The sequence below is a fragment of the Lolium perenne genome, chromosome 1 (genome assembly GCF_019359855.2).
Source record: "Lolium perenne isolate Kyuss_39 chromosome 1, Kyuss_2.0, whole genome shotgun sequence".
NCBI lineage: Eukaryota > Viridiplantae > Streptophyta > Magnoliopsida > Poales > Poaceae > Lolium > Lolium perenne.
The window spans coordinates 36,510,068-36,525,170 of record NC_067244.2 but is presented as its reverse complement, the minus strand read 5'-3'; the positions used below and the strand labels follow the sequence as shown (position 1 = coordinate 36,525,170).

The following is a 15,103-nucleotide window of genomic DNA, read 5'->3' as shown; positions in this document are numbered from 1 at the left end:
TGAGAGTATCATATTATCCTGGCCTGGCTCATTCTTTCCCGGTGCGCCAAACACAACTAGGGTTGAAAATAGACTGGGATTTAACAGTTCAGAGTGTGGATTACCGGGATTCTAAGTTCAGGGTTTAATTTAGCTAACGCCTACGAGTTGAAGGTTTGTTCTGAACTTTTTCCAAAAATCTATGATATGCTTGAACTGCCACAGTTGGAACAGTGTTTTTTGGATGTTCATCTTTTTGATATTGCTGCAAAGAAACCTTTGGGGAGAGTTGATAATGTTCTTATTATAGTTAACAATAACCTTGTCCCCGTTGATTTTGTTGTTTTGGATATTGAATGCAATGCTTCTTGTCCAATTAGTTTGGGAAGACCGTTTCTTAGAACTATTGGTGCTGCTATTGATATGAGAGATGAGATTATTAAATATCAATTCCCACTTAAGAAAGGTATAAAACACTTCCCTCGAAAAAAGAAGTCACCTTATGACTCTATTATTAGAAAAAATTATGATGTTGTTGTTTCTTCACATGATAATAATTGTTGCTCGCTCTTTTTCTGCGCCTAGCTGAAAGGCGTTAAAGAAAAACACTCTTGGGAGATAACCCATGCTTATTTTCTGTAATTTTTCTTTTTATAGAGTCTTGAAAGTTATTTCCTCTGTAATAACCTCTTCTTGTCATTTTTATTCCGTTTTTGTGCAAAGAGTGGCCTCTAATAGGAAGAAAGTAAGATTTGGGGAAGTTGCTGTCCAAAAACAGATTATGTGATGTTACCTTACAATTCGTATAAATAGACAGTACGTAATTGTGAGCTGTCATTTTTTATTTATATGCCCCGGGTTATTACCGAACTTTCGTTAGTTGAACACTTTTTGAGATGAGCAACGGAAGATTTTCGATAAAATCGATCGTTACCTGTTATTCTGTTTTGACAGATTTCTACACTATTTGCATTTGCCTTTTAAATATTTTTTTTTAGTTTTGTTGATCAAAGAGCTTTTAAAGAGTTGCTACAGTAGCTAATGCTTTAATAGATGTTGATATATGTTATAACTGAACTCAAGTGGATTTGTTTATTTTGATTGTACTAATACTGCTAATAAAGAATTGTGTGAAGTTTTGTATGAGTGAAGTTTTAAAGTGTAGGGACAGTAGAATGATGTGATGAGATGAAAAATGGATAAAACCTCAAGCTTGGGGATGCCCCTGCCACCCCAAGAAATATCCAAGAGGTACGAGCGTCAAAGCATGGGGATACCCAAGGCATCCCCTCTTCATCAACAAAGCAACAAGTTATCTCTCTATGCGCTATATTATTATTGCTTCATACACTATGTGTTGTTCTTGGAGTGTCTTTATTCTTATTTTTAGTTTTGTTTTGTTTTGTTTGCTGTGGCATATGTCGGATCCCGGCACATTTGTTTTGCAGAAAGACCCGCTCCGTTTTAATTGCATAGAATGATCTAGTTTTCATTATTATTGTTCTGCGAGTGTTCTAATTTTCTAGTACTGCGTTTAGCTCTTGTTCTTTCACTTGAATTTTGTTCAGAGATCATTAGTATTCTTTATTTAAGTATGATTAGCTCTCTGGTCCATATTGTTTTTCATCTATGAGAGTTATTTCAAATAAGTTGATTGGTGTTGGATACGAGTAAAATGTTTCATGCCTATAGCGATGCAAAAAGAAGCTTGTCAAGACTGTGACATAGACTTTGGCATGTCATGTGGGATGTTATTCTTGCCATATGCTTAGTATATATATTATTGTAGCATGAATTGTCCCAAATAACTGAGAATGCATAATGTGCTATTGAAAGAATCATGTGCTGTTTCCATCATAAATAAAATGAATAATATTGTGGTATTCTCATTTGATGCTTTATTGGGTTGACTTGGCGCATGTTTACATCATGATATGACTATGACCAGTCAACTAAAGTCTCTATGATCATTTAGTTTTTGACTTGTAATATCACTTTATGATTTGATTGATAATGTTTTGTCACTATGCATGATTATAGCCATTATTGATCAGATGTACTGAGTATGAACTCTACTCGTGCATCCAACCACCGTTAACCAAAATTTGCCAATTTTATCGACCATATCTACCTATTAGCATTATTGCTATTCCAAGTATATTCATCGTATTATTATTTATCTTCCAAATTAAATTTTGGTATGAGAAAATTAATTAGTAAAGCTCGGACGAATTTGATGGCACATTTACTTTCTTGTACTTAATAAACTTGATCATTGTGACTATCTTATGTTGATTATATGATTACAAATTTTAAGTTGGGAGTTAGCAAAACCGTGCTTTCATGGGGCATGCTTTCAACATTGCACTTATTATTTAGTTGATATCATGATATTTTGCTTATGGATGCCTATCGATGCGAAATAGAATAAAAACTTGTACGTCCATGGCGTTTGTAGAAACGTTGGGCCGCTAACTTAAGCCATGCATCATTCATGGTGGAAGTTTATAACATTCTACATTGAGTATTCTATGAAGCATCTTCAATAAAAAGCTATACCCATAGTAAATAAAAAGATTGCTGAGATGCTCATTGTCTGTTTATCTTGTCATTTTGTTGTGGGATTGCACTTATTTGAAAGAGTACTTCCATATCATGGGGCAAGATGTACCCCTACTGCGTTCTTTATGATACATGTATACTTAAAATGACAAGAACTTATTTGGAACCTAAATTGAGTAGCATGATGTGTAGGTACTCGTATTCAAGAGGCATGATATTTTCAACTTGTGATTTGTTAAGCATATGACTCATATTTGCCTCACATTAACTTTAAACATTCAAGATGCTTATGATAGGGGCAATGAGAGCTCAAAGCTAATGAGTACCATACTTTTTAGAAGGTTTATAAAACTTGTTTATCTTGCTTGCTCTGCAAAGAGTCTCTCTTTTACTTTTATGATTGAATCTTCATCCTCTACTTATGCACCAATTAAGAGAGCATAGTTATCATTCTTAGTGCAATGTGCATAGTCCCAAAATTATTATTGTTTGATTCATGATTATGACTTTTTTTTTTCTTAAATTACTTGTATCTAGTCACCCTCTGAACTTTAAAGGTGTCCTAGCATCTATGTTTTGCTATTCCATAAAGGGCATGTTGAGTACCGCTTTGTTATCTTTTATCTATCCTCATAAACAACAGTTGATTTCATTGCATAATTATTCATGATCCTTTGTTTGAGTTACTTCTCATATTATAACATAATTGCAAAGTTCTATTATTAGAATTATATCTATCATGCCTATGTTTAGAGTACTTTGACCCCAGCTCACAATGCTTTACATGCTTGATCAAGATTGTGTTGGCTTGTCACCTCTAAAATTATTTTGTTATCACTTACCTACTCGAGGACGAGCATAAGTTAAGGTTGGGGATGCTTTATATGTCTCAAATGTATATATAATTTTGGATGCTCCATCCTTGTTTTACATCAATTTATATATGTTTTCCTCATGCTACGTTACACTTTTATACATTTTCCGGCACTAACCTATTGATAAGATGCCACAGTGTGAGTTCCCTGTTTTTTGCTGTTTTTGGTTTCAGAAAAATTGTACAGGAAATATTCTCGGAATTGGACGAAACAAAAGCCGAAGTCAATATTTCTCCGTAAGGAACACAAAGACCGAAGGGGGGATGAAGAGGCGCCACAGGGCGGCCAAGCCACCCCATGGCACGACCAAGGGTGGGCCCACGCCAAGGGGTGGTGTGGCCCCCCCAGGCGGCCACCGACCTCACCCTTCCACCTATTTATTCACGATCTCGGGAAAACCCCACACACCCGAGTCTCCATCCACGAAAAGTTCCATCATGGCCGCCATCCCATAACCCATCTCGGGAGGGTTCTAAAGTTCTTCCCGGCACCCTGCCGGAGGGGGAAATCATCGCCGGAGGCATCTATATCACCATGCCCCCCTCCGAAGTGATGCGTGAGTAGTTCATCCCTGGACTATGGGTCCATAGCAGTAGCTAGATGGTTGTCTTCTCCAATTTGTGCCTCATGTTTAGATCTTGTGAGCTGCCCTACATGATCAATATCATCTTTATGTAATGCTACATGTTATGTTTGCTGGGATCCGATGAATATTAAATACTATGTTGAGATCGATTATATATTCATGTCATATGTTATTTGTGATCTTGCATGCTCTCCGTTGCTAGTAGATACTCCGGCTAAGTAGATGCTTGTGACTCCAAGAGGGAGTATTTATGCTCGATAGTAGGTTCATGCTTCTAGTTTTCTGGAAGAGTGATAATCACTTCTAAGATTGTAGATGTGCTGTTGCTACTAGGGAGAAAACAACAATGTTTTATCCAAGGGTAATTCTATTGTTTACTTTACACACATTGCTTAATGCGATAATATGTTGTCTGCAACTTAATACTGGAAGGGGTTCGGACGATAACCGGAAGGTGAATTATTAGTCATAGACGCAGTTGGATACGGTCTATGTATTATGTTGTTATGCCCAAACGAATCTCATAGTAATCATCTTGTCATGTATGGTCGATATTCTATCAATTGCCCAGCTGTAATTTATTCACCTAGCATGTTATTTATCTTTATGGAGACACACCTTTAGTGAACTGTGGACCCCAGTCCTTTCCTTTACACTGATAAATTCATCCAGTGCAATCATGCTCTGTTTACTTACTGCAAGCTTTGTTCTCTTTAATTACTGCAAACATCTCCATCCACTCGATACATTTAATTCTTTGTGTTCGGCAAAATCAGTGAGATTGATAACCTCACTTTAAGTTGAGGCAAAGTATTTTGGTTTCGTTGTGTTGTGTGCAGATTCCACGTTGTTGCTGACGCCGAGTGCGCCCTGCCACTAGTCAGCTAGCAACACCTTCAGAAGTCACTCCTTTCTCCTACTGGTCGATTAAACCTTAATTTCTTACTGGGGGAAAACTTACTACTGTGCTCATCATACCTTTCTCTTGGGGTTCCCCAACAGTGTGCAATCCGCGCTCATCACTGCCAGCGGCATTGGATATTGCTACCAAGGGCAGTGGGGGCTGCTACAAAGGGTGTTGGCGGCTGCTACCAGCGGCGGCGGTTGCTTCAAACTGGCGACGCTGTGTTGCAAGGAAGCCGGCATCGACAATTGCTGCTACAAGCGGCATCGGATATTGCTACAAAGGGCAGTGGTGGCTGCTACCAGCGGTGGCGACGATGTTGGCGTGCTGCTAGGAGGCCAGCGGCGATGGGTATGTTTCTCTTTTTTCCCGATGGGTGTGTTTCTCTTTCTTTTTTCACAAGAGCGTTGACCCAGATCCAATCGTCATTTTTTGTTCGCATCGTGTGGTTAGCGACCCGGGGATCCAGGATTTGATCCCCTCGGGAAACTCAACGCTTTTCTTTTTTAATTCAGTGTCAAACATAGCTCTGAAAAACAAAATAAACATTTTGTTTGGCACGTAGAGTCATATGCTTCATCTAAATACATTTACTTTGTAAAAATAATAATTTCAAAGTTTAACCATACTGTACTGTCAATGGAAACCGACATACAAAGAATTCCATTTCCTCGAAATAGACTTTCGCCATGCTTTATAAATAAAGCAACCACACCATACACGAGTTGAAATAAAGAAAAGTGTTGGGGCAACATCAGAAATATATTCCCAACTGAAAAGGAAGATACAAAGGAAGCTAATGGTAGATTGACTAAACGATGGCAGTCCGCAACTGTCGATGCCCTCCGAAGTTGTCCCATCATGCTACAAGCACCATGGATCACCAAGTACCAAGGCAACACCTTCAAGAAGGAATGCGACGTCAGCACGACGCTGCTGCCCGGACCAGCGAACTAGACCTAGGGTTTCCCCCGGTACTCGGGGTTAGGTGGTACAGGGGACCCCACGATGCCCTAATAGAAGGAATGGCGACACCCGCAGGTACTGCCGCCTCCGCCTTCCCCTTATCCGGCGACCCGCACCAACCCACCTCGGGATCTCATCACCACCATCCTGCCGCCCACCAGCTCGCGTCGCACCAAACTTGAGCCACCATCACCACCGCTCCGTGGCCAGCACCACCAGGAGGACACCGTCGCGCCGCCGCCGGCTGATCCAGGCCCACATGGTCCAGATCCCACAACGAGCGGAACACATCAGCGCATCTCGCCGCCGGCCTCCTAGCACCCAGCTCGCCATCGAGCCACCCCTCCTTCCTCAGCAGAGGTCGGCTAACCACCTACCACCAATGCACCGCCTCCACCCGCTACTTCAAAGGCAGCCGACCACGTCCCGCGCCGCCCAGAGATACCGACGCCGTCACCATCCAGGACGCGCCACCACCACACTGCCACCCGTCGCGTCGAGGCAACGGGACAAGCCCGCGCGTTGGCCACCGTGGCACCCGACGGTCGCGCCACGCCTAGACCCACAAGGGAACGAGAGTGCCCTCGCCGCAGCCGGCGCCGACCGGGCTTTGGCCGGCCACGCCCTTAGAGCATCTCCAACAGGCGCGCTAAAACGCGGCGCGCTAAACCTCCGTTTCGGCGCGCTGCAAACCGCTGGCGCGCGTGATACCGAATTTTCCCCCGCCGGAGGCTGTATTTTATAGAGCGCGTTGGTGCGGGAAAAAAGCACCTCCGCCGGAGGCTGTATTTTGCAGCGCGTTTCGACCGTTTTTTCAAAATTAATCAAACGAACGATGAAAATTTGATCGAAAATACGAATATAATTAAAAAGTTCAACGATACAGCGCGACATAGAGGACGATACAGCTACTCGGAGGAGTCCCAATCGAAGTCCGACGAGTGGGTGCTCGGAGTCGTCTCCGACACCGGCGTCGTCGTCCACTCGAAGGAGGAGGAGGAGGAGAGGACGATCATCGACGGCCCTGCGCCCTTCTTCTTTTCCTCCTCCTTCCTGGCCGCCTTCGCGGCCCTCGCCGCCTTCCTCGCCGCGGACTCGGCGCGGCGCTTCTCGCGCGAAGCTTTTTTCTTCGCCTTCTCCGCCGCCTTCTCCTCCTCCTTCTGTGCATAGAAGGCCTCCGTGGCGGCGACGTCTTCGGGGAAGCGGCGCGCCCACTCGAGGTGCAGCGCCTCGTCGCGCTCCGCGATGAGGAGGCGCTGCTCCAACTCCCGTTGCCGGCGCTGCTGCTCGCGCGTGATGACGGGCGGCGGCGGCGCGAGCATCTCCGCTTGCTCGCGCGTGTAGACATCGTGGAAATTCATCGACCGCCGGGAGCGGCCGAGACGCCAAGCGACGGCGTCGTACGCCCGCGCCGCCTCGTGCGCCGTGTCGTACGTACCGAGGCGGATCCGCTCGTCGCCGGAGTGGATCTCCGCGTCGAACCGGCCGCTCGGCCGCGCCCGAACGCCGTGGTAGCCGGAGGCGGGGCGGCGGCGCGAAGGCATCGTCGGCGGCGCGGAGGCGGAGCGTCGGCGGGAGAGAGGGAGAGGTGGCGTTGGCGCGGAGGCGGAGCGTCGGCGGGAGAGAGGGAGAGAGCGGACGCGTGGAAAGTTCAGTCGGTTGGCTCGTTCGCGCGTGTCACGTTTATAGCGCGCGGCAGCGGACGCGGCAATTCTCCCGCGCGGGATAGCGCAAACGCGGACGCGCGGCAAAGTTTTTAGCGCGCGCCCTTTTTTCCCGCGTCCGCTGGAGCTGCGCGCGAGCGCCCGCGCGCGCCAAATCGGTAGTTTTTTTGCCGCGCGGCTGTTTTAACGCGCCTGTTGGAGATGCTCTTAGGCGCCGGCGAGGGAGGGGGAGGGAGGGGGGGGGGGGGGGGCGGGAGGGGAGGCCCGGCAGCAGCAGGGATTAGGGTTTTTCCCCGGTTGCCACGCGGGGGCGACACAGGGAGGGAGGGGGGATCTGGCTCTCGCACAACTAGGGTCAAACTGTCACGATCCCTGGGAAATGAAATTCCTGTGAACTCCAGGGCACTCTCCAAAGAGTTCCATTTGACTGCGCAATCTCACGAACTTGCTAACACGTTCTTCGTGGAAGTTCTTTTTTAGCAAAACTATTGTTGATGCTAAGTAGAAATAAAGCTTGATTAGTGGAATATAAAGCTTAATTATTCTAAACTCTCCAAGATATAGCTAGCTCGGCAGTAGTTGCTGGATCAGCAGTGGCCTGCGGGCTGCGGCGCCGTCCACCGCGCCTCTTACAGCTCCACGCCATTAGTTGTCGCCGTCGACGGCGAGCCTAGTCGTGGTGGGCCTTGTGGACGACCTCCAGGTGGTGGCTCATGCACACCATGTAGATCACCGGCTGCACCACAAGCGTGACGATGAGCACCTCGCACAGAGCCACGAACACGGCCGCCGCCGCCGTCACCTGGAACGCGAGGCCGAGGTCCAGCGCGTCGTCAAGTACCAGCGCCTTGAAAACCTCGAGCACGGCGATGATGCAACCGTTGAGCGTGACGAGGACGGACGCGGCGGCCCAGAACTTGCCGGCGAGGAGGTCCCGGCTCCTGCGCACGGCGCCGAAGAAATCGGTGTCCTCGAGCACTGAGGCCACGCAGGCCAGCTGGCACACCGTGGCGACGTACGCCGCCGTTGCCCATCCCAGCAGCCGCAGCGGCAGCGTGATATCGTCCTCCAGCACGAGCAGAGCCGCGACGGACAGGGCGGTAGACACTGGGAGATATGGGGCCGCCACGCGGAGGAACGTGCAGAGGAGCCGCACGAGAGGGCGGACGGGGAGGTCCTCCTTAAGGATGCGATCGGCGGCGAGGAGGTCGCCGCCCGTGCGGTAGAGGGAGGCGACGGCGAGCGCGTAGGCGGCGGTGCAGAGGAGGAAGAGCCTGAGGATGGCGCTGATGAGGAGGCCGAGGGCGGCCGAGTCGGCGAGGAGGCGGGGGAGGCTGGTGCCGTCGTCGAGGTAGGAGGCGACGCGGGAGAAAATGGAGCAGAAGACGGCGGCGCCGGCGAGCAAGAGCGCGGAGAGCAACGCGGGACCCACGTTGGCGAAGTTGGGGAGGATGACGCGCAGGACCACGCGGCTGATATCGCGGCCGATGCCGGCGAACCCGAGGCCGGCGAGATCCCTCTGCCACTCGGTCTCCATTGTTGGAACTTGGAGCACGTACGGTACAGTGGTGGCTGTGGAGTGATCAACTAGTGAAGTGAAGCAAGAGATGACGAGCGCATAGCATGTGGAGAGGCAGAGAAAGCAATGGGGCGAAAGGGACTTGGCTCTGGCTTTGGCAATGCTCAGTGACAGGCCTTCGTTTTCCTTTGAGCATTTTTGGTAAGATAAGCTGGCAGCCTGGCACTGTGCTAATGAAAATTGAAAGTGTTCATAATTTCATATGGTTCCTCAAGAACAATGTTGGTAGAAGACGGTGGTATGGGTAGGCATGTTGTTAACTTTTTATGTGGTCTCTAATTTTTTAGCATAATACCACAACGGCTAAATCTTCATTTTGGTATCACTTTATGTTTGGGTAGCAGAAACCTATCATATTTTTCGTCCGTTCTTTCAAAAAACAGTAAACTAATTTTACACGCGATTTGAGGTGCTCAAGGACAACTTCGGTATAAGAGGGTGACATGGGTCGGCATGTATCATTCCCGTGGTCTTCAATTTTTCAACGAAACTTCTAGGTAGCTCTGGAAAATTAAAACGGAACAATTACGGGTGTGCAAAAAGGGTTTCACGGTTGCTTTCGTTGGTGGAACCGATGACTTTTTATGTGGCCTCGGTTACATATTAAATAGTAGATGGAAAAACACATCAAAAGACTTAAAGGAGTTACAAAGAAGGTAAGAGATAAAAGGAAAGCAGTCGCTCGTATGGCTAACCCAAGCAGCTAGCATCGTACACAACAACACTGAAGCTGAAGTTTTTGTGAGTGCCAACCCTGTATAGGATGAAGTTGGAAAAAAATTAGGTGTGGCGGAGGCCAAACCTTGCCGGATTGCTGCCTCCGCCATTGCTCTATATGGTTGTTGGGTCCAAGAGTTATCGGTAAGGGTGGATGCCAACTGGCTTGGTCCAGGCTCGGGGCGAGCCACGCGTTGGCCCTGTGTCATTTGAGCTCGGCTTAGGCTGACTCACTTCGCTGACGAGAGCCGGAAAACCAGGCTCGGCCCGAGCTTAGCATTTGCTCGGTCTAGGTCGGTCCAGGTCACGAGTTTGGCAGGAGAGAAATGATAGATGACAGAAGTCATTGATACTTTGCAAACGTATCTATAGTTTTTGATACTCCATACTTGTTTTACACCAATTTCTATATGTTTTGTTTACACTTCGTTGCACTTTTATATATTTTTCGGCACTAACCTATTGACAAGATGTCACAGTGCCAGTTTCCTGTTTTCTGATGTTTTGTATTTCACAAAAGTCGTACAGGAAATATTCTCGGAATTGGGCGAAACAAAGCCGAACTTCCTATTTTACTATTACCAAGACGGAGTTCGGAGGGGACACGAAGAAACGACACGAGGCGGCCACAAAGGCCCTTGGCGCGGCCTGGCCCCTGGCTGCGCCATGGGATGGTGTGGGCCCCCCAGGCACCCACAGACCTCGCCCTTCCGCCTATTTATTCACGATCTCGCGAAAAACCTAAATTCCTGAGCCTCCATCCACAAAATTTCCGTCGCGGCCGCCGTCGCCGATCCTAGCTCGGGATGGTTCTGATGCTCTTCCCGACACCCTGACGGGGAGGGATATCATCACCGGAGGCCTCTACATCGCCATGCCCACCTCCGAAGTGATGTGTGAGTAGTTCATCTCTGGACTACGGGTCCATAGCAGTAGCTAGATGGTTGTCTTCTCCAATTTATGCTTCACGTTTAGATCTTGTGAGCTGCCTATTGCTGACGTGGGTGTTGGATTGCAACGGCACCAGAAAGTAGCTTCCTTGTGACGGTAAAGCACTCGTCCGTTGGGAACGCCAAGAGGAAGGTATGATGTGTACAACAGCAAGTTTTTCCTCAGTAAGAAACCAAGGTTTATCGAACCAGTAGGAGTCAAGGAGCACGTGAAGGTTGTTGGTGACAGAGTGTAGTGTGGCGCAACACCAGGGATTCCGGCGCCAACGTGGAACCTGCACAACACAATCCAAATACTTTGCCCCAACTTAACAATGAGGTTGTCAATCTCACCGGCTTGCTGTAAACAAAGGATTAAATGTATGGTGTGGAAAATGATGTTTGTTTGCAAATAACAGTAAAGAACAATGTTTGCAGTAGATTGTATTCAGATGTAAAAGAATGGACCGGGGTCCACATTTCACTAGTGGTGTCTCTCCAATAAGAAATAGCATGTTGGGTGAACAAATTACAGTTGGGCGATTGACAAATAAAGAGGGCATAACAATGCACATCCATATCATGATGAGTAGAGTGAGATTCAATTGGGCATTACGATAAAGTACATAGACCGCTATCCAGCATGCATCTATGCCTAAAAAGTCCACCTTCGGGTTAGCATCCGCACCCCTTCCAGTATTAAGTTGCAAACAACAGACAATTGCATTAAGTATGATGGGTAATTTAATCAACACAAATATCCTTAGACAAAGCATTGATGTTTTATCCCTAGTGGCAACAACACATCCACAACCTTAGAACTTTCTATCACTGTCCCAGATTTAATGGAGGCATGAACCCACTATCGAGCATAAATACTCCCTCTTGGAGTTACAAGTATCAACTTGGCCAGAGCCTCTACTAGCAACGGAGAGCATGCAAGATCATAAACAACACATATATGATAGATTGATAATCAACTTGACATAGTATTCCATATTCATCGGATCCCAACAAACACAACATGTAGCATTACAAACAGATGATCTTGATCATGATAGGCAGCTCACAAGATCTAAGATGATAGCACAATGAGGAGAAGACAACCATCTAGCTACTGCTATGGACCCATAGTCCAGGGGTGAACTACTCACACATCAATCCGGAGGCGATCATGGCGATGAAGAGTCCTCCGGGAGATGATTCCCCTCTCCGGCAGGGTGCCGGAGGCGATCTCCTGAATCCCCCGAGATGGGATTGGCGGCGGCAGCGTCTCTGGAAGGTTTTCCGTATCGTGGCTCTCGGTACAAGGGTTTTCGCGACGAAGGCTTTAAGTAGGCGGAAGGGCAGGGTTGGAGGCGGCGCGAGGGGCCCACACCATAGGGCGGCGCGGGCCCCACCCAGGCCGCGCGGCCCTATGGTGGCGGCGCCTCGTCGCCCCACTTCGTAATCCCTTCGATCTTCTGGAAGCTTCGTGGAAAAATAAGACCCTGGGCGTTGATTTCGTCTACTTCCGAGAATATTTTCTTTGTAGGATTTCTGAAACCATAAACAGCAGAAAACAGCAACTGGCTCTTCGGCATCTCGTCAATAGGTTAGTGCCGGAAAATGCATAATAATGACATAAAGTGTGTATAAAACATGTGAGTATCATCATAAAAGTAGCATGGAACATAAGAAATTATAGATACGTTTGAGACGTATCAAGCATCCCCAAGCTTAGTTCCTACTCGCCCTCGAGTAGGTAAACGATAACAAGGATAATTTCTGAAGTGACATGCTATCATAATCTTGATCAATACTATTGTAAAGCATATGAGATGAATGCAGTGATTCGAAGCAATGGTAAAGACAATGAATAAACAACTGAATCATATAGCAAAGCTTTTACATGAATAGTACTTTCAAGACAAGCATCAATAAGACTTGCATAGGAGTTAACTCATAAAGCAATAGATTCTTAGTAGAAAGTTTTGAAGCAACACAAAGGAAGATATAAGTTTCAGCGGTTGCTTTCATCTTCAACATGTTTATCTCATGGATAATTGTCAACACAAAGTAATATTATGAATGCAAGTAAGCAAGTATGTAGGAATCAATGCACACAGTTGACACAAGTGTTTGCTTCTAAGATAGAAAGAAGTAGGTAAACTGACTCAACATAAAAGTAAAAGAAAGGCCCTTCGCAGAGGGAAGCATGGTTTGCTATATTTGTGCTAGAGCTTTTATTTTGAAAACATAGAATTTTTTTTATCAACGGTAGTAATAATTCATATGTGTTATGCATAAGATATCCTATAAGTTGCAAGCCTCATGCATAGTATACCAATAGTGCCCGCACCTTGTCCTAATTAGCTTGGATTTACATGGATTATCATTGCATAGCATATGTTTCAACCAAGTGTCACAAAGGGGTACCTCTATGCCGCCTGTACAAAGGTCTAAGGAGAAAGTTCGCATTGGATTTCTCGCTTTTGATTATTCTCAACTTAGACATCCATACCAGGACAACATAGACAACAGATAATGGACTCCTCTTTAATGCATAAGCATTCAACAACAGATAATATTCTCATAAGAGATTGAGGATTGTTGTCCAAACTGAAACTTCCACCATGGATCATGGCTTTAGTTAGCGGCCCAATGTTCTTCTCTAACAATATGCGTACTCAAACCATTTGATCATGATAAATCACCCTTACTTCAGACAAGACGAACATGCATAGCAACTCACACGATATTCAACAAAGGTGAAATAGTTGATGGCGTCCCCAGGAACATGGTTACCGCTCAACAAACAACTTATAAGAAATAAGATACATAAGTACATATTCAATACCACAATAGTTTTTAAGCTATTTTCCCATGAGCTATATATTGCAAAGACAAAGAATGGAATTTTAAAGGTAGCACTCAAGCAATTTACTTTGGAATGGCAGAGAAATACCATGTAGTAGGTAGGTATGGTGGACACAAATGGCATAGTTTTTGGCTCAAGGATTTTGGATGCACGAGAAGTAATCCCTCTCAATACAAGGCTTAGGCTAGCAAGGTTGTTTGAAGCAAACGCAAGTATGAACCGGTACAGCAAAACTTACATAAGAACATATTGCAAGCATTATAAGACTCTACACTGTCTTCCTTGTTGTTCAAATCCTCACCAGAAAATATCTAGACTTAGAGAGACCAATCATGCAAACCAAATTTCAACAAGCTCTATGGTGTTTCTTCACTAATAGGTGCAAAGTACATGATGCAAGAGCTTAAACATGATCTATTTGAGCACAACAATTGCCAAGTATCAAATTATTCAAGACGTTATACCAATTACCACATGAAACATTTTCTGTTTCCAACCATATAACAATGAACGAAGCAGTTTCAACCTTCGCCATGAACATTAAGAGTAAAGCTAAGAACACATGTGTTCATATGCAACAGTGTAGCGTGTCTCTCTCCCACACAAAGAATGCTAGGATCCAATTTTATTCAAACAAAAACAAAAATAAAAACATAAAGACGCTCCAAGTAAAGCACATAAGATGTGACGGAATAAAAATATAGTTTCACTAGAGGTGACCTGATAAGTTGTCGATGAAGAAGGGGATGCCTTGGGCATCCCCAAGCTTAGATGCTTGAGTCTTCTTTAAATATGCAGGGATGAACCACGGGGTCATCCCCAAGCTTAGAGTTTTCACTCTCCTTGATCATATTGTATCATCCTCCTCTCTTGATCCTTGAAAACTTCCTCCACACCAAACTCAAAACAAACTCATTAGGGGGTTAGTGCATAATCAAAAATTCACATATTCAGAGGTGACATAATCATTTTTAACACTTCTGGACATTGCACAAAGCTACTGAAAGTTAATGGAACAAAGAAATCCATCAAACATAGCAAAACAGGCAATGCGAAATAAAAGACAGAATCTGTCAAAACAGAACAGTACGTAAAGACGAATTTTTCTGGGGCACTTAACTTGCTCAGATGAAAATTCTCAAATTGAATGAAAGTTGCGTACATATCTGAGGATCACGCACGTAAATTAGCAGATTTTTCTGAGTTATCTACAGATGGGGCGGCTCAATTTCGTGACAGTAAGAATTCTGTTTCTGCGCAGTAATCCAAATCTAGTATCATCTTTACTATCAAAGACTATACTTGGCACAACAATGCAATAAAATAAAGATAAGGAGATGTTGCTACAGTAGTAACAACTTCCAAGACTCAAATATAAAACAAAAGTGCAGAAGTAAAATAATGGGTTGTCTCCCATAAGCGCTTTTCTTTAACGCCTTTCAGCTAGGCGCAGAAAGTGTGAATCAAGTATTATCAAGAGAT

The 15,103-nt window shown here is 45.5% G+C and overlaps 1 protein-coding gene across 1 annotated transcript; it reads right to left on the bottom strand.

Moving 5' to 3' along the window:
• Window positions 1-8,024: 8,024 nt before the first annotated feature.
• LOC127346786 (uncharacterized) lies at window positions 8,025-9,281 on the bottom strand. The gene has a single exon (XM_051373052.1). It carries the CDS (start codon window positions 9,071-9,073, stop codon window positions 8,207-8,209), a length of 867 nt encoding a protein of 288 aa, XP_051229012.1. The 5' UTR covers window positions 9,074-9,281; the 3' UTR covers window positions 8,025-8,206.
• Between the last annotated feature and the right edge of the window lie 5,822 nt (window positions 9,282-15,103).

What these genes read in the sequence shown, in the direction of transcription:
- LOC127346786 (XM_051373052.1), bottom strand. Translation starts at nt 9,073, where the DNA reads ATGGAGACCGAGTGGCAGAGGGATCTCGCCGGCCTCGGGTTCGCCGGC.